Source organism: Chenopodium album, chromosome 26 (genome assembly GCF_948465745.1).
Source record: "Chenopodium album chromosome 26, dcCheAlbu1.1, whole genome shotgun sequence".
Taxonomy (NCBI): Eukaryota; Viridiplantae; Streptophyta; class Magnoliopsida; order Caryophyllales; family Amaranthaceae; genus Chenopodium; species Chenopodium album.
The window spans coordinates 11,964,918-11,983,579 of record NC_137859.1 but is presented as its reverse complement, the minus strand read 5'-3'; the positions used below and the strand labels follow the sequence as shown (position 1 = coordinate 11,983,579).

The 18,662-nt window shown below is 34.3% G+C and overlaps 2 protein-coding genes across 2 annotated transcripts; both read left to right on the top strand.

Annotated features, from left to right (window-relative positions):
- Nucleotides 1-1,465: 1,465 nt before the first annotated feature.
- On the top strand, nt 1,466-5,623 carry LOC145616812 (exopolygalacturonase-like). Its single transcript, XM_081671534.1, has 5 exons — nt 1,466-1,654; nt 2,541-2,843; nt 4,080-4,375; nt 4,735-4,954; nt 5,384-5,623. Exons 1-5 carry the CDS (start codon nt 1,466-1,468, stop codon nt 5,621-5,623), a joined length of 1,248 nt encoding a protein of 415 aa, XP_081527660.1.
- A 2,003-nt stretch (nt 5,624-7,626) lies between these two features.
- Nucleotides 7,627-18,357, top strand: LOC145616477 (putative GTP diphosphokinase RSH1, chloroplastic). The gene is made up of 24 exons (XM_081671206.1): nt 7,627-7,841; nt 8,001-8,200; nt 8,280-8,459; nt 9,752-9,817; nt 9,903-9,995; nt 10,074-10,205; nt 10,293-10,394; nt 10,479-10,556; nt 10,632-10,703; nt 11,689-11,796; nt 12,051-12,148; nt 12,627-12,687; nt 12,818-12,880; nt 12,997-13,053; nt 13,222-13,323; nt 13,611-13,748; nt 13,898-14,029; nt 14,134-14,220; nt 14,299-14,370; nt 15,598-15,684; nt 15,762-16,197; nt 17,336-17,397; nt 17,491-17,559; nt 17,654-18,357. The coding sequence occupies exons 1-24, from the start codon at nt 7,817-7,819 to the stop codon at nt 17,738-17,740; spliced, it is 2,607 nt and encodes an 868-aa protein (XP_081527332.1). The 5' UTR covers nt 7,627-7,816; the 3' UTR covers nt 17,741-18,357.
- Nucleotides 18,358-18,662: the final 305 nt, after the last annotated feature.

Genomic DNA, 18,662 nt, shown 5'->3' with positions numbered 1-18,662 from the left:
ATGAAATAGAAATGTCATTACATGTTTTATTTTCTGAGCAGCGAAAATGGTTAAGTTAAAGTTTTAGAGGTCATGTTGGTTCTTAAGGGACAAATTTAAGGTCAAATGGTAAACAATGACCAAAAATGATTTGTTTTGCTTGCAAAGCCCCATGAAATATTTACCGACTAAATTTTCTAAAACTCAAACCGAGGCATTTTGGTCAATTTTTTTGCCAATTTCAACCTTATATTTAACCTATAACCATAACTAAGCAAATTTCACAGCTTTGAAAATAATTTCTTGCAAGCAAAATGAGGAACTTCTAGTTGATTTTTGCCAATTTTGACTCTAAATTATTTAGCCTTACTTTTCTAGACTTGAGTCCATCCCAATAATGGTGGTGGGCTACGCCTTGGGTTGGGCCAATGCATCCACAAAGTCCATTAGCTTGGCCTACGGCCCGACCTGACCCAACCCAACCTAGCCCAGCCAAAAGCCATATTTACTTAAAACCTTATCTAAACAACTTTTGCAGCTCGAAAACTAAAGCATGTAAATAGTGACATTTTCTTACACACAAATCGAGGTATTGTTAGTCGTTTGTTGTTGCTAATTTAGACCTTAAAATTGGCCAAAATAATTCCAAAAACCTTAATTGAGCAATTACTCGAAAACTCAAGCACGTAAATCGGGGGATTTCTCTTAATTTAATCAAGGTTTAGTGAAGGGTTTCTCTTTTGGCCGGATTTTAATTAACGCGTATTGACTTACCTTTAGACTCATAGTGCATAATCTCCGATCCACTAGAAATTAGATTAGAAACTTAATGAAAAAAATTCAAAGCATTGTGAATTTCTAGTTAAGATTTACTTGAATTACTTTTCAAACACATTACTGTTTACAAATGAATTATATTTAATAATGATTCTTATGAAGAGGTAAAAGTGAAATTGTCAGGCATAAATAAAACATTATTATGAGCCTTATAAAATTTATGTAATACAATAATTGACACATTATTTTGTCTTACATTCTTAGAAAATGTATAAAGAGGTAAAAGTAAAAATGCCAGACACATAAAAAGCGTTATAAACCATTTAAAATTGACATAAATAACAATAATTGATGTGTGATTTTGTCATACAATCTTATATGGAATACTAAATTATATAAGCCTATTCAATTAAAGTAGAAACTATTTATTATTTTCAAAAACTTGTACTTGTATAAAAATTCTAATTTAAGCATAAATGTGTTCAGAAATCTATAATTAGAGTTTCCCTAGAAATTCTCACAACCTATGGATAAGATTAAATAACAATGCTATGATTACAAGTGAAAGGACGTTAATACAAATCGTTGTATGTGGAGTTGAAGAAAAAATATTAACCAATGTTTAATATATTGCAAAAATAGTAAATTATTAGCTTCTTAATTCCCTATGTTGTCTTTCTTTCTTGTTATTTGGTACTAAGATTAGAAAATGGCCATTAAAAGAGAGTTATCTTGTAAAAAATTTCTCTTCGTCTTAGGCTTGACATTCTTCCTATACGATGTCACAATAGTTGTTGCTCATCCTAGCGAATCTAGCATTTTCGATGTCACGAAATTTGATGCAAAAGGAAATGGCAAGCCTGAATACACCGAGGATGGTGAAAATTCCAATTCACTGGTAAAGCTCTATCATATTCTTTCCCACGCCATTATCAATTAATTTTTTTTATACGGTAAGATACAGGAGGTGTCCCTCCTATCACAGGAAGGGTGGGGTGAGGATCCAACCTAGGTCACTCATGGGCGAGATGGAGGGACAAACCGTCCCTCTTTTCTATGACCCTCAAACCGTGCCATTATCAATTATCACTATGGAAACACCAACTAATTTAAAGTGAATGTTCAATGCAAAATTATTTATAAATTCGACGTGCTAAATGATCCATCGTCATATATTCTTTCAAATGAATTTTTCTATATAATTTGTAAATGACTACAAAAAGATGGGAAGACAAAAGAAGTGGATGTGATCTTGTAACTTGTAAGTGGTTGGATAGGTTGGGAGTCGACTAATCTAGTCATGACGATGGATTTTTAGATGCACCCAACATTTTAATCAATGTCTCTTTATATGATCTCTTTATTCTACAACTTCTAATTGATCATTGGTTCCATTATTTTACCTAATTATAAAAATAAAAAAAGTAAAAAAAAAAATTTGTTGCTTTTTTACATCATTACTTCTTATGGCCAAATGAATTAATATATTTTGACTTTTTATAAAATACAGTATGCATTAGTGAAAATTATTACAGTATATTTTTAAATTTGATGGAAATTTAAAAGTATAATCAATTTTAATTTTTGGAAAAGTGTTGTACGATTTCAACTGCTATGCAGATCCAACAATTAGATTGCATTGATTTTATAATTTTGTTTCTTTTTATATTTACAATTCATTGTTATTCTTGTATATTGACAAATGGTATGAAATAAGGAATAATGTGGTTAATAATTAAACTTGACTTGATTTTATAGTTTTGTTACTTTATATTTTAATGTAGGCATTTATTCAAGCATGGCAAAAGGCTTGCAATAGCATTGGACCATCAAAGTTGGTTATTCCTAAAGGCACATTTGTAGTTGCACAAGTCTTATTTGCTGGACCTTGCCAATCTCATGTAACCGTTGAACTTCAAGGAACTATTTTAGCTGACCCTGATCCTAGTGTGTTCCCTAATCAAGAATTGATTGTCTTCCAACAAGTTGAGGGTGCTACATTTACCGGTACCGGAGCTATCAATGTTAACCAACCACCATTGGTAGCTGACCCTGAGAAAGATTTTGTGTTCTCAGAAATCATGCCTGTAAGTCATTACTATATTAAGATCATTTTTATTTTATTATTTTTTATTATAGCAATGGGGTAGATGGTTACAGATAGAGCTGGGCATGGGCCGGGTCAGCACGCGGGCGACCCGGGCACGGCACGAGGATGGCCCGGCACGGCACGGCCCGCTGAGTGGCCCGGCCCGGCACGACGGCACGCCCCTCGTGCCTCGTGCGGGCTGCGTTCAAAAAAAAAAATGGCACGGCCCGGCACGAGCCCGTGAAATGGCCCGCCGGCACGGCCCGAGGCACGGCCCGCCAGCACGACCCGTGGAATATGTTATATTGTTATTTAATTTTTGTCTAATACTTATATAGTTATATGAATAATATGATATATAGTAAATTATGAATGAACAATAAATATTAATATAATTTAAACAATATTTAATATAACTTAACTCCATAAAAAATTTAATAATTATTAAATTCAAATATTAAATTGTATAATTATTCAATTCAATTTTTTCTTTCATAAAAAAAATTCAAGTTTTTTTAAAGTTTTTTTTAATTGTTTTTTTTAAAAAAGAAAAAGAAAAAAGGGTAAGCCGTGGGCCGGCACGGTGGCCGGCACGACGGGCGGCCCGGCACGGCACGACCGGCACGGTGGGCCGTGCCGTGCCGTGGACAGGGGAAGCTTGAAGGCGGCACGGCACGGCACGGCCCGCCTCCACCGTGGGCCGGCACGGCCCGACACGACACTGTTCATGGCCCGCCTAGGCACGGCCCACGGTAGGCCCGGCACGGCCCATGCCCACCACTAGTTACAGATGATAATCATCAAAATAACCATCACAACATTAAAGATATTGCAGTATCCATACACACTGCAATTTGTCTTTTGCAATTTATATGTTTGATTTGGAAAAACATAGCCATGTGGGGTCTAGTTATATTCATAATTTTATTTATTATTATTATTATTATTATTTTTTTTTTTTTTTTTTTTGAAAAGAGATTCATCTTGATTTTATACTTTTAAATCATCTACGGTACTTTTTATATAGGAAGTATAATTTTGCTGAAGTTATAATTAATGATGTTAATGACAAAAATTATGCATTGGCAAACGTGAAAATTCCAACATCACAATTAGAAAAAAAAAAAGAGTATTTTATTGTTAGAAACTATTTTTAATACTATTTATTGTTCTTTCATTTTTGCACTATCGCATTTGGTTAGTCTAACATGAACCTTGTTAACTTGAATTGTAGAGTATAAAGTTCAGCAATGCAACAAGTTGTGTGGTTGATGGAATACATTCCATGAATCCTTCAGCATTCCATCTGTTGGTTGAAAATAGCCATAACATATCGATAGTCAATGCCAACTTTGAAGCTACTACTGTTAAGCCTAATACACACTCTAATGCCATTTACATTAGTGGATCTAGTTTGGTGGCAGTAACCAATAGTCAATTAAAATCTGGTGATGATTGCATCACAGTTTCAGGAGGTTCAAGTGACATATCTATTACTGGAGTCACTTGTGTTGCCGGACAAGGAATCAGGTAATCTAGCAATAATACTCTCTTCATTCCACAAATATTGCAACAATTACCATTTTATAAAGTATCAAAATATTTCCCTATTTGCACATCTTTTCACTCTCTTTATCACATGGGTTCCTAACTTTATTCCTCTTTATCTCTCTCCTCTTCTTAAAATTCGTGTCTTGCAATATTAGGGGAACAGAAATAGTAATTGATAACTATTTTCTCAAACTCCATCTAAAATACTAAAACTACGTGGTGTCTCGATAAAAGGCAAACTAAATAGAGATGACTAATGGATTGAAGTACCCATTAGAAAAATGGAAGTTTATTCTTGATTTGTTACAAATTTGTAACGCATTTAATATATGTTACAGTGTTGGAGCCCAACTAGATGGTTTTCACCCTGATTATAATGTGAAAGGGGTAACAGTTAAGGGTTGTACTTTCAAAGGAACACAATTTGGTGCAAGAATCAACCCTCGGCCAACACACAAACCAGGAGAAGTATCAAACGTTATTTTTGAAGATTTAACGATGGATCAAACCCAAAATCCAATTGTAATTAAACAAGATTACCCACCGATACCAGATAAGGTTCATATTTCATACTCGTATTATTGTATATTTGTGATTTATGTCTTAATATCATGCTTCTTTTGCCATGATAAATAATAATAATAAGTAGAATAAGATTATCTTATATGCACTACGTCGTATCTCATAAAGTCATATCCTTTTGTTCTTCATTTCTTCCTATTGAAAAAACAAGAAGGATCGGCGATTAACTAAAAAGTGAGCATAATCGCTACTTGAAGTAATGGTTTTGCCCATGAGCAGTAAAAAAAAAGTGCATTTATTTACAAAAGTGCCACTAAATTGACAAAAGTAGTTTATCAAAAAGATTAATTGGATTGGCTCAATAGTTTTTGTATTTGCACATACTTAAATTTTTAATTTTTTTTAAACCTATTTATAAAGGATAATTGTTGGTGATCTAAAGTAATTTTCTTATTGTTTATGTAGCCAAATTATGCAAAGATCACAGATGTCCATTTCAAGAACATTAGGGGTACCACAACATCAAATACTCCTCTTTCTTTTGCATGCAACAAGGCAGCTCCATGTGATGGAATTGAAGTAGTTGATGTCTTTCTCAATATCACCTCAACAATTGGAAAGATAGCCAATAACATTCTTTCTGCTTCATGTGCAAATGCAAAAGTTCTCTTTAGTGGAAAGCATGATGGATTAAATTGCGCATAACATGTTATTTACTAATTAAGTTTTGTTTAAATATAATTAAACATGCATGATGAGAAATAGAAGTGTGAAAAGTGTGAAATTTTATAAATTAAATTTAAGAAGAATGAATGGGTTAAAGATTGTATGTTTTCGAACACTTTGAAATGTTTTTAATATATATGATGGCTTTTAGGAATTTAGAGTAGGATTGATTCTTGTAAATGTTCCAATAATTTCTAGACATTAAATAGGTTGCAAACCTCAATTGAGTATGTCGAATTAGTTATGATCTAATGAGCTTAAATTGAATCCATTTATAATTGAGGAGAATTTGGAATAGTTACAAGATCAAGTGATAAGTCGTCCCTAAATTCAATTGGCGCAGAAAGAATTAGAGAACTTATAGAGTGCCTATTAATTTCTTTTTTATCTTCATATTGGTTCAACTTATGTTCATGCAATCTATCCTTATATATTAAAAAGCGTTCCTAAAACAGAATACGTTCCACGTGTCACCTTTTTTAAGTTCGACATGTCAACAATATGCGCCACATGTCATTATAAACATGACATGTCATTATCACATGTATTAGGTTTGCATCTAAATAATGCTTATAATTTTAACAAGACTTGAACTCAAGACCAACAAGTCTTAAGTTAAGAGTCTTACCATCTTAGCTTTGTGTTTTTTTATCCAACAAAATTATAGTTAACTTAGATAAGTTAATTTGTGTCTTATTATACTATTTCTTTCCATTATGTAATGATTGAGTTTGACAACAAAAAAAAGTTTATAGCAAGACTTAGGGCTTGTTCACATTTACTAAACTGAGCTGAACTGATTGGAGCTGAACTGAGCTGAAATGAATATTTTATGATAGAGGGAAATTAGGAGCTGAACTGAACTGAACTGAACTGATTAGAGCTGAACTGAACTGAAATTAACTAAATGTGAACAGACCCTTAAACTCGAAACCAACAAGTCTTACAATCTAAATAGTGAAACTTGATTAGCAAATTAAACAAGTACAAACTAGCAACTCGGGGCATCGCTCGAGCCACACACTAGTTGTTCTATGAAATTTCAACAACCCTCAAATGTGTACCCATACATATCCAATCATGGAAAGTTCTATTAAGATAATGATTTGATAATTTGTCGGAATTTTTAAATTTACGTTTTTTTAGATTCATATAGTTGTGTTGTAGAAGATTTTGTTTGTCTTTGTTAGATTTGTTATCATTAGTACTGGAAATCAATTGTAGATGTCGTGTGGTTTTGATTATTGAAAGTTAGTTTCCCTTAAGACTTCCTTAATTACAAAGCCTTAGAGGGTGTCCAGGTTGATTTGCCAAATTTATTTATCTTTAATTATGACATTCACGGAAATAAAGAAGAAGTATACAAATAAAAAATTTTCTAAGATGCAAATGAATTACAGTTGGAAAAGGAATGGAGACATTCGTTTCTTGACGGTGTCAAAAACAAAATCTTACAAGCAACTTCAACGGAGAACAATTCAATGAAGGATAGAGGTTTCAAGCCTCTTCAATAAAGACTAACCCCAACAACCATTTTTAGTAACTTCAACACCGATTTAAATGAAAATCATAAGATGAAGAAAGACATGATTACCCCCAAACCCAAAGGGTTGGGTTCGTCGCCCTTCTCCATTGAAGCTGCTCGTGAGCTTTGATTTCTCCATTGAGGCTGCTCAATCAAATAACATTTAATTAAAAAACTGTAATAATAACATATGCTAAATTACAACTACAAACATACCCCAAAAGTAAACATACACATATTGCTTGATTTTATTAAATTTTACTATCATTTATACTTTATAGTCTTTCTTTATTTACAAGCACCGTTTAATATCTTACGAGCATCAAATAAAATAAATATCCCGTACATTAATACGAAACCGATCAAAATCCAAAGTCATTCGTGTGGCCTTGACCACTCTCACCTAAGATAATTTGGTTGAGTCCACTTTCTCGTTTTTCATTATCATTTTTCTATTTTTTTTGGGTTTAAATTTGTTCCTCTCTCCCTAACCAAACACTCACCTTATCAATTCAAAATATACCACCAACACCAAACAACAATCTCAACTCAACTCAACTCAACTCAACTCCTTCGATTTTCCGCCATTATTCTTCTCTCTCCTCCCTTCCATGTCTGCTTCAATTCCTCATGCTTCGCTCTAGAACATGGCGTCTTCTCCTTCGATTTCAGGTACTCCTTCCAATTCCATTCTCAATTTCAATTGTTCAATTTTGAGTTCAATTGAATTTGATTTTGATTTGAGGTGTTGTTTTCAGTTTCTTCGAATTGAATTTTGAATTTGGGGTTTTTCAATGTAATTCATGATTGTTTCTATGGTAATTGTTTCAGTTGAATGTGTGAGTGTGTGTAAGTTGAAGTTATGGAGAGGAGAAGGAAGTAATGGGAGGTTTTATTGTAGTGTTGTGTCTTGTGCTTGGAAAGCTCCTAGGGCTCTTACTGGTTCTTTAGCTAGTACTACTCAGAGTTCTTCGTCGTTGTCGTCGTCGTCGCCGCTGAATTCTAATGGAAGATGCAACCGGCATATACATGTGAGCATCTTCATGCTTAATGTATTGTTTGAATTGAGAATTAGTGTTTTAATCTTTTTATTTATTTATGATTGAACAGAGATGTAGGGTTCCTGATGCTAGAATCAGTCATAGGTCAGAGACTTCCTGCTTTATTGATTCTGAATGGATGTTAAAAGCTAACTTGCAACATTCGAATTCGAAAAGATGGAGATGGCATTGCACGTCATCGTCTGGCTCTAATTCATTTGATAGTGTTTCAGCTGAAAGTTTGTGGGAGGTATGCTCGATTGCTAAGATATTAATATATACTTCCTCCGTTTTTATTTATAGTTGCAACAGTTTGACTTTTACACTATTTACTTGTTTTACTTTGACTAGCTTTAACGATTTATGCATTAGTAAAAATTACTCATGTGGGATCTTGTTAGATTCGTATTGATTTATACAATATTAATATCAAATGTTTATAATTTTTACATATTGGTAATTAAAGATATAAATGATTGAAAACATGCATTGGCAAGCGTGAAAAGAGAAGTGTTGCAACTATAAAAAAAACAGAGAAAGTAGTTATCTTATATAATTATAAACTTAAGATATTAATATTATATTAGTTATTCAATTAATTTTGAATGATTGGTATGAGTTGGTCTTTTCTTATGAGAAGTGAAAGAAGCATTGTTTGGTCTAATAGTTGAAGTATTAATACCCAATGTAATAGGTTTTTTTATTCCTCATTGGATATGTAAACTGGAAATTACGGTAAAATGTAAGGCAGTTAGTTGATCTAAGTCATGAATTGATTCTAATGGTTGTTTGAATATAATGAAGCTAACTGACAATGTTTGTAGGCTGTTGGCTGATATATCTCAATGTAAATATTTTATAAGAGATAGACCTATTCTTGATGCTATAGACTAAGATATACTTTCCGGGGGGGGGGGGGAGATGCGCGTTGTTTTAGTAGAGAAGAGAGATAGAAAGAGTAAAAAGAACACGTGATAGAAATATAGATAGAAAGAATCATGGTTCAAATAAAGTAATTTTGCAATTAATTTGCAACTTCCAAAATGTAATATGCTGCGATGAAGATTCTTGGAAGTATGTTAATGAGACATGTGTGATAAAATTATTCGGTGGTTGCATTTCTCTAAATTAGGGCATAATATTCATGTAGATGGGGACACTTTTTGATATTTTTCCCTTTAAAATTTTTTGATAGCGCATTTGAATGATTTTTGTTGTATAAAATAACCTAGTTAGTCTATAAAAACATGAAATCTGAATTTTTCTAAAATTTGGTTGGAAGATTTAGCGTTTTATGCAAACCTCAAGCAAGGTTAGCTCATTGCAAATAGGTATAGCAGAGAAAAGTAAAGGACCTATTGCCTTCTAAGAATATTTATATATAATTTTCACTGTATGTTTTCTGGCTTTATTTATGTATAAGTGAATGCCCTTCCTGTAAAATTCGGGGAATATGACCATGAACTCTAGCTGATATGTGCGTGTCTTATCAGTTACTTATCCAGAGTTTGTAACTTTGTCTATTTCCTTGCTGCCACTCAGGATCTCAGACCCAGCATCTCATACCTACCTCCCGATGAACTTGAATTGGTTCAGAAAGCCCTAAAGGTATCACTTAAGTATCAATTTTTTCCTCATTGGTAAGTTCTGTATTATAGATTTGGGGATTCATGTTAATAACTGGCTGGCACAGCTTGCTTTTGATGCTCACGATGGCCAAAAAAGACGCAGTGGGGAGCCCTTCATTATTCATCCAGTTGAAGTTGCACGTATCTTAGGAGAACTTGTAAGTTTGGTGTAACATTAACCTATGTTTTACTTCAAGTTTGTGGTTCTATTTTATAGATTGTGATTATGATTTTAGGAATTGGATTGGGAGTCTATTGCAGCTGGTTTATTGCATGATACTGTTGAGGATACAAATCTTGTAACTTTTGACCGGATTGAAAAGGACTTTGGTTCTACTGTTCGTCACATAGTAGAAGGGGAAACCAAGGTGCTACTTCTAACATGTCGAGGTGATTAGCCATTTAGCCGTTGCAGGTCATTTTTCTGAATTCACATCTGTATCTTCTTTTGTTAGGTGTCAAAACTTGGAAAACTCAAGTACAAAGATGAAAATAGTTGTGTACAAGATGTAAAAGCAGAAGACCTACGACAGATGTTTCTGGCAATGACAGAAGAGGTAATTTGATACAGTTAACTGATATCTCCTTATTTTTTTTTTGTCAATTGTAATTACTAGTTGATAATCAAACTTCTGATTTAGGTCCGTGTGATCATTGTCAAACTAGCTGATAGATTGCACAACATGCGTACACTTTCACACATGCCATCTCATAAGCAGGTAATGATAAATTTAAGTTCAATACATTGTTGTTACATTACTAATTTACTGCTCTTTCCTATTTGGTACATCCAGACAAGTATAGCACTTGAGACTCTGCAGGTGTTTGCCCCTTTGGCAAAGTTGCTGGGAATGTACAAAATAAAGGTATTTTTGTTCACCTTCTATCAAAAGCTTTTTTGTGTCACAATTTTATTTGGATGTAGTGTTGCCTTATATGAGTTGGTTAACTATTTTTTTATGTCTAAGATATATTATTAAATGAACTTTAATGAGTAAATGAAGTTGTTGCCTATTATTACTGTCAATATATCTCAGATTTAGTAGCCACTTCCTTCAGTTAGAGTAGTTGTTGCAGTGATTGGGCCAAGACTTTAGGCCTATGTGTGCTTGCCATGAATTCTCCCTTAATGGGCAGTAAACGCAGTGGATCTCACTAGTTTGGATATAGACCCAAAAAAAGGTTTCTTTATATGTTGATGGTGGTGTTGTAGTTAAAATTATGTCACGTAGAAATTAGGATTTCGTTCAAATGGCACATCATTCTTGTCTAGGCATGTAATTCTAGGCAATTTTGAAGTCTAAGATCTAATACATGGCCTATGTAATGCAAAGAATTAGTACACGGTGTTAAACCTAGGGTATTGCGCAACGGAAATCTTTGAGGGTTAATAACTCTTTCCCTGCATCTCATTTGAAGACTAATTCATATTGGGCTCAAGAGCTTTCAGATCAGTGGTCATAGACAGGCAATCTAAAACGAGCACTTGAGCTGTACAGGCATTTTGCACAAAAAAAAACCTTTTTAAAGTTGAAGTAAAGTATCCTTACAAAAGTTGTATTTTGAAACATGAGTACTTAATTAAGCTACTGTGTTCTGGAAATGTCTACATTTCTACAAGTATCAAGATTGACTAGACATTCCACGTTCAAGTTGTCATTTTGATGCCTTTACCGACCCATCTGGGCTTGTGCAGTTGCCAATATATTTTGCTGTGTGATATTTTGGGTTATTATTTCTGATCTAGTGGTGTCTCATATAGTTTTAATGAAATCCTATTATATCAGATAAAGTACTTTATGCTTTTCCATTTGGGATCTAATTTGTGGCAATGTCTTTTCTGTGTTGCAGTCTGAACTCGAGAACCTATCATTCATGTACACAAATGCTCAGGAGTATGAGAAAATCACCAAAAGAGTTTCTGAGCTTTATGAAGAACATGAGAAAGAGCTAAGTGAGGTATTAGTTTTCTTTTCCTCCATGTAAATGTGCGATGAATTGATGATAATGTCTGCTAAAGTTGTTGGATCTTTTTATGTAAGTGCCAGATTGCTCTGACATTGAGAAAGTCTATTTTTTCCTGTTACATCCAGTTTGAGATCGTAACTTACTAGTTTTGATTGATGTATAAGATTTTGTTGAAAAGTAACTTTGTTTTTATTACTCCGTACTTGTTTATTCCTTTTGCTTACTGTGCCTTTCCTTCTTTTCAGGCAAACAAAATTTTGGTAAAAAAGATTGAGGATGATCAGTTCTTGGACCTTGTGACTGTTAAAACTGAAGTGCGTGCGGTACTTAAGGAACCTTACAGGTCCAGCAGTTCTTTGTCTTTGTTTCTACATTTTTTCTTATTTTATATTGTTGAGCCTTTTTAAGTTTGCCAATTTTTTATGTGAAATGCTGTTGCCGACTTGCTGTAGTGCCTGGATTGGCCTATGGATAGGGAAAATGTTAGTTTTGTTTCTGTTGTTTGAGTTTTTATATTAGTCTTGCAGATACAAAAATCTCATGTTTGTGGTTACAACCAAATACCTGTGAATTTATTTTTCAGAAGTAGCTTTTAACAGAAGCACTATGTCAGGATCCATGGCTGTTGCATGACATTTATTTTTATTACCTGAATTTTTGAGATAATGAATCTTTATCACATATTCACTAATGCTATCACTTTTTTACTGGGTATTATACCTGGAAACAAAAATGAATCTTTTCATCTTTTGGTATATGATTTTTTTAAAGAATAAAATGAGAGGGTCTGTGAAGCTGATTGATTTTGATGAATTTTGCAGTATCTATAAAGCTGTAACCAAAGCAAATGTTTCTATAAATGAGATCAACCAGATCGCTCAGGTGCTTTCCCCTTTCTTATTCTATTTTAACTATCAGAACAATTTTAATGGTATATTTGGTGATCGGTGAGTCAACCATTTAGCACCATCTATCTTTTGTTATAATTTTGGAACTTGCTGGCTGTTTTCAGCTTCGTATCGTTATCAAGCCTAAACCTTGCAGTGGAATTGGGCCTCTGTGTACTTCTGAGCAGGTGAAAATATCATTCTTTGCCATATTTCCACAAAGGTTTAATTGGGGATTTATTTATTGTTTTATTTTTTACTCTGTATTTTGATATTTAATTTCTTCTGATTTTACACCATGCAGATATGCTACCATGTTCTTGGGCTTGTACATGGCATATGGACTCCAATTCCTAGATCTGTGAGTTTCTTGATCTCTTACAGTAGGGTGTGTTATGGAAATATAAGGGGTTTCTCTTTTGGAACATGTATCTTTTCTCCTTTTTCTATGCATTGAATATCTTAGAGCCAATAGCGGATTAAATCTTCTGAAAATTTGCTCTGTTAATGTCTTTCCTTCTGTGAACAGATGAAAGATTACATTGCAACCCCAAAGCCTAATGGTTTTCAAAGTTTGCATACAACAGTCATCCCATTTCTTTATGAGAGCATGTTCCGGCTGGAAGTTCAGGTTGCTAAAGAAGTCTCTTTCTCATTTTGATTGTCTGCTATATAAATTACAGGGGTCTGAGTACTCCAAATAAATACATGGCTCTCAATTTTTATTTCCTATCAATGTTTAATCACAAATTCACAACAGCTGATCTTGCAGGCATTGCATTTAGTAAACTATTGATATGTATGTGTGTTAAGTAAATAAATAATCTTGAATATTGCTGTTAAATTATACACTGTTATCAAATGTATCATCTCATGATTCTCTGTGGCCCTTCTCTTCTAACTTTTCAATTGTTTTAGATTAGAACAGAGGAGATGGATCTAATAGCTCAAAGAGGGATTGCTGCTCACTATTGCGGGAGAGTCTCTGTTGATGGTTTAGCTAGGAATTCAAGAGGGAAGCCAGTCTGTTTTAACAACAGCAATGCAGCATTAAGGGTATCCTATCTTTCATGTATTTTATTTTGTGTTTATACTAGTCCCTTGTGAATATTATATTGTAATGGCCTCTGCTTCTCCTTCACCACCTCCTTCCCATCGTGTCATTTTTCGCTAATTTTATGGATAAAGTCTTTTCATTTCTCTAGATTGGCTGGCTCAATGCAATAAGAGAATGGCAAGAAGAATTTGTTGGCAATATGAGCTCTAGAGAGTTTGTAGATGTCATCACGAGGGATCTGTTAGGCAGCCGTGTTTTTGTATTTACACCCCGCGGAGAGGTAAAGGATGCCGAATATCTATTTGAGTTTGGAACCATTTAGTCAATAAAAATTATAATTATCCTCGATGTTTCAACAATGATATTGCTTCTTGTTCTGGACAGATAAAAAATTTGCCAAAGGGAGCAACAGTTGTTGACTATGCATATATGATCCACACAGAAATTGGAAACAAGATGGTGGCGGCAAAGGTATATATTAGTTGTTAAGCAGGCGTCATTGTTATCTTCGTGATTTTTTTTTGTAATCAGATGGGCACTTTTCCTCAGGTTAATGGGAACCTTGTTTCTCCGACGCATGTACTTGCCAATGCTGAAGTTGTGGAGATAATAACTTATGATGTAAGTGCCTGGCTGGCCTATATTTTTGTCTAATCTAAATTTGTTATCTGAACTCTGAAGTCTATGTTGCTGAGGTTTCATATCTTTTTACTCTGTCTTATTCTTGTCCCGTATCTCCCTTTAGAATTAATAACCTTTATTTTTGAAACATAGCTGCTGTAGTGATGGAACTTCAAACATATGGTCTACTGTAATGAGACTAATGACTACATCTTTTATGCTATCTTGGGGATTCATCTCAATATAGTATGGTTGTTAAGGGATTATAAAACTATTATATGTAGGAAAGATTATTATGTCAAGGCCCATGCCCCATATCCCTTAAAAAGGTACCTCTTCACATAAACAGTTACAGGCCTTGGCTTTACCATGAACCCTTCTCATGCATCACCTTCTTGTTGTTGACTGGGTAAAGTCATAGTGTCTTCTCTTAATTTCCTGATCACAAAGCCTGGCTTGCTTGTTCTTCAGATAACTTCTGTAATTTTGTCAAGAAACACTTGCAGAAACTCTGAACTGCAATTTATGCATTTCTTTTGAAAGGAGAAGGTTCATATAAAGGTTAAGCTCAAGGTCATTGTCTGGACATCAGTTTTTAAGGACACTCATGATAATTTGTAGGTGTAGTGGCCAACCGGAGCTTTGTCTGCAAATGTTTCTAAAATGTGCTACAAATGTGCAAAGTATGATCCGCATCATTTCCTTCGTTGTGTGGTGGCTGGTGTTCAAAAGCTTGGTTTTATTGTATTTATTATTTAATTATAAAATAAGGGAGTTTTGGTGTTATGCTTCTTTGATGGGCCAATTGTAGGCGTGTTTTATTCGTTCTCGTGAGGAGAAAGCAATGTAAGTTGCTTTGGAGTTGCACAACCTAAGGCAGTTATTGGTTGCTTTGGTTGAAGTGTTGATAATCAATGACCTTATCCATTGTAGAAAGGTTAATGGAACTTGGAGTTATGAGGTGGGAGCGTTGTGGGATTACTCTTAATTGTTATTTTTTTTTTACCTTGTTCTGTGGTGTCCAGTGTCTTGCTCACAGCCCAAATATTTTCTTCCCGATGTCCAGTGCAACTGGCATGTTTTAGTAATTTTTGGAAGGAGGATGGCTTGTAGTCCTTCCATTTATATCTTCGTTTGTTACAGCAATTAGAATTTATTATTTATATTTCAGCAAGTAGCTGCAAATTGATTTTTGTATTCACATCTTTTTGATATTCCATGCCCTAGGCTCTCTCGAGTAAATCTGCTTTCCAGAAGCACAAGCAATGGTTGCAACATGCTAAAACTCGCAGTGCTCGTCATAAAATAATGAAAGTGAGTTTTTACTGGTTATCAGCTAGATTAATGGGTTGATGGTTGATGTCTATGTTAACGACATTTTGTTTGCACAGTTTTTGAGGGAACAAGCTGCATTGTCTGCTGAAGAAATCACTACAAATTCTATCAATGACTTCATCGCTGATTATGAAAAAGATGTACAGGAGGAGACCTCGGACTTTTCCAGAGCAAGCAGGCCAATTTCAAATACAATATTTGAGACTTTGCTGCTTCCTGAAAATCCTGAAGATCTTCAGCTGTCAAATGGTGCTCTTTGTATACCAAAGGTCAATGGGAAACACAATAAGCTTATAGAGCATTCAAGTTTGGATAAAGGGCAGCTATTATCACAAGATAACGATATTGCCAAGTTGATTATTGCTAATACTACAAGGCCTAGAGTAGTCCTTCCAGAGCTAGAAAGTTGGCAAACCAGCAAGATTGTTGCTTGGCACAGCATTGAAGGGAGATCTATTCAATGGCTCAGTGTAGTTTGTGCTAATCACCGAGGTAATTTTCTGTTTTTTTATTTTTATTTTATTTTTATTTTATTTTTTTTATTGGCTTTTGGATCATAATGTGCTAAGCTCATGGGTCATTTTTGCTCCTTATCGGATCAAGGGTCAGCCAGAAACAACCTGTTCTGGAGTGGGGTAAGGTGGGGTATGTTTGATCCCCCTTACATGCCTAGGGTGGGATCCTATTAACAGGTTTGGGATTATGGGTAGTGTTGATAGTGTGATGTCGATGTGGTTAATATTCATTGTGGAAAAATTATGCATTAATTTAATGGGTTGTCAAATTTAAGTTACTTCCAAGATGTACTAGATTTTTTTCATGGAAATATAACTCTAAATCCAAATGTTTGCACAATTAATCAGAGGTTTGATTGTGATCATTTTCATATACAAGTGAAATGTTAAGGGGATGATCAGAGCCTCAGAGGCTTGGTGTGTATTATTATTAGTAGAGTTTAAAGCCTGTAAACTTTGACTCTAAAGTCAATTTCTAAGAATTATAGGAAAGTATGTATAAAAAAATCTTTGGAATGAAAGATTTCCTGAATTTTTGGCAAGGTTCAACTTCTGTGTGATATTTTCTTCATTGGAAGCTATATATGACATTGACTAAATGACCTTAGTAATTTGTACATTAGTTTTTTTTCCAATTTAGGTGAACTCCACTAGCCTTATTAAGGCTATTATGTTGAGAGCATGATTTTTGGTGCAGTTATCTTATATTCATGAGTTCACTTGCAGTCTCCTAAAGAGTATGTCAAGTCTTGAGTTAACTTGGGTAGTCAGATAAAGGAAACACTACTATAGATTTATTCAATTTTATGTACTCTGAACTCCTTGCTGGAGTGTGTGTGTGTTTTTTTTTTTTTTTTTTTTTTTTTTTTGGGGTCCTTCCCAGTGATACTCCTTTCTCATGGAAGTGATTTTCTAACTATAGGACTAGATTTCAATGAACAACATATGCAGAGAGGACTTGAGAATTTCTCGGTTTTTAATTGGTCCATTCAAGTGAGAAGTCATTTGTGGCTAAAAAAATGAATTGTTTTCTCATAATTCTGTTTTACATTATGGATTATGCGCCAATTCCCTCATGCTGGAATCTGAAATTTTGTACGCCTTAAAATTTTCAGGTATGATGAGCCAAGTCACAACAGTCTTGGCATCTTTGGGGATCTCAGTGTGTTCCTGTGTGGTGAGAAGAAGCAATAATCACGTTTTATATTAATATGAATTTTTTTTAAGGAGTGTGAGTGACTTATTTGCTGTTTACATATTTCCCAAATAGGCCGAACTTGACAGAGGGAAGGGTATTGGAGTCATGCTATTTCACATTGAAGACACTTCAGATAATCTGGTATTTTATTCTTTTATTTTGTGTTGTCATGAATTAGTCAACTTATTTTCAAGCTTGTAACAGCTAACAATTTCTATTTTAATTCCTTTTTCAGAATGATGCTTGCGCAAGGATTGATCTCATACTTGGTGTTCTGGGATGGTCCACTGGCTGTAGTTGGTTGAGCTCCCCAGAATTATAGGAAATGCTTATATTGAGCAAGTTATATATGGATGATTCAGAAAGAGGAGGGGGGATGTAAAAAGAAAGGCGTGGCTGGTTGTTGGTATCACATAATATATCATTATCCGGTGTTCTTCACTGCAACCCACTATTTTTGTTCTCCAAGCAATTGCTGCCTTGCAGGCTTGTGAGTGGAAGTTGTGTGTGAAGAGACAGAGACACTTTCTGATGATTTGGTTTGAAAAATCAGAATCCTGGATATTTTTGGTTAAACATGGCAAAATAGATAGCATGAGCCGATTTAGCTCATATACTAAGTCAGGTTAGTGTATATACAGAGAAGAGTTGTATAGTTAGGAATAGGTGTAAAGGGGGAATACAAGGCTTCATCCGCTGGGAAAGACAAAGGGAGAAGCCAACATATCCATGTGTTAATTTCCAGAGTACATTAATGTATTTACTTATTTATTCATTTTCTCCTGCATGACTCTTCTTGGAATCATGAAGTCTGTTTCGAACTGGCAGTGATGGTGGTGTAAACTAGTTATGCTGCATTCATTGCTCGGGAACTTGACTGTAATTCTTTGTTGAAATTAATAAAGGGACAATGATACATTGATCCATATTGAAGGATTTAACACCCACATCATGATTGACCATTGTACATTAAAAAAGTTGCTCTGATGGTCCCTTTCTCGCTCGCTCTATAGAGTTAGTGAGCCTTTTGGGTTAACCATATGTGTTCCACAAAAGATGCCTTATACGAAGTATAATTTAAAGAAAATTTTGACTTTTGCACTTGTCAATAACCAGGTTTTTACCACCTCCGCAAAAAAGAGTATTATTTTACCACCAACAAAATTTCCAAAAATTGAATTTCACCACTAACTAACGAATTTTGTCCATGAATCCTTTACGTTTTTGAGATTTCCTCTTCATCT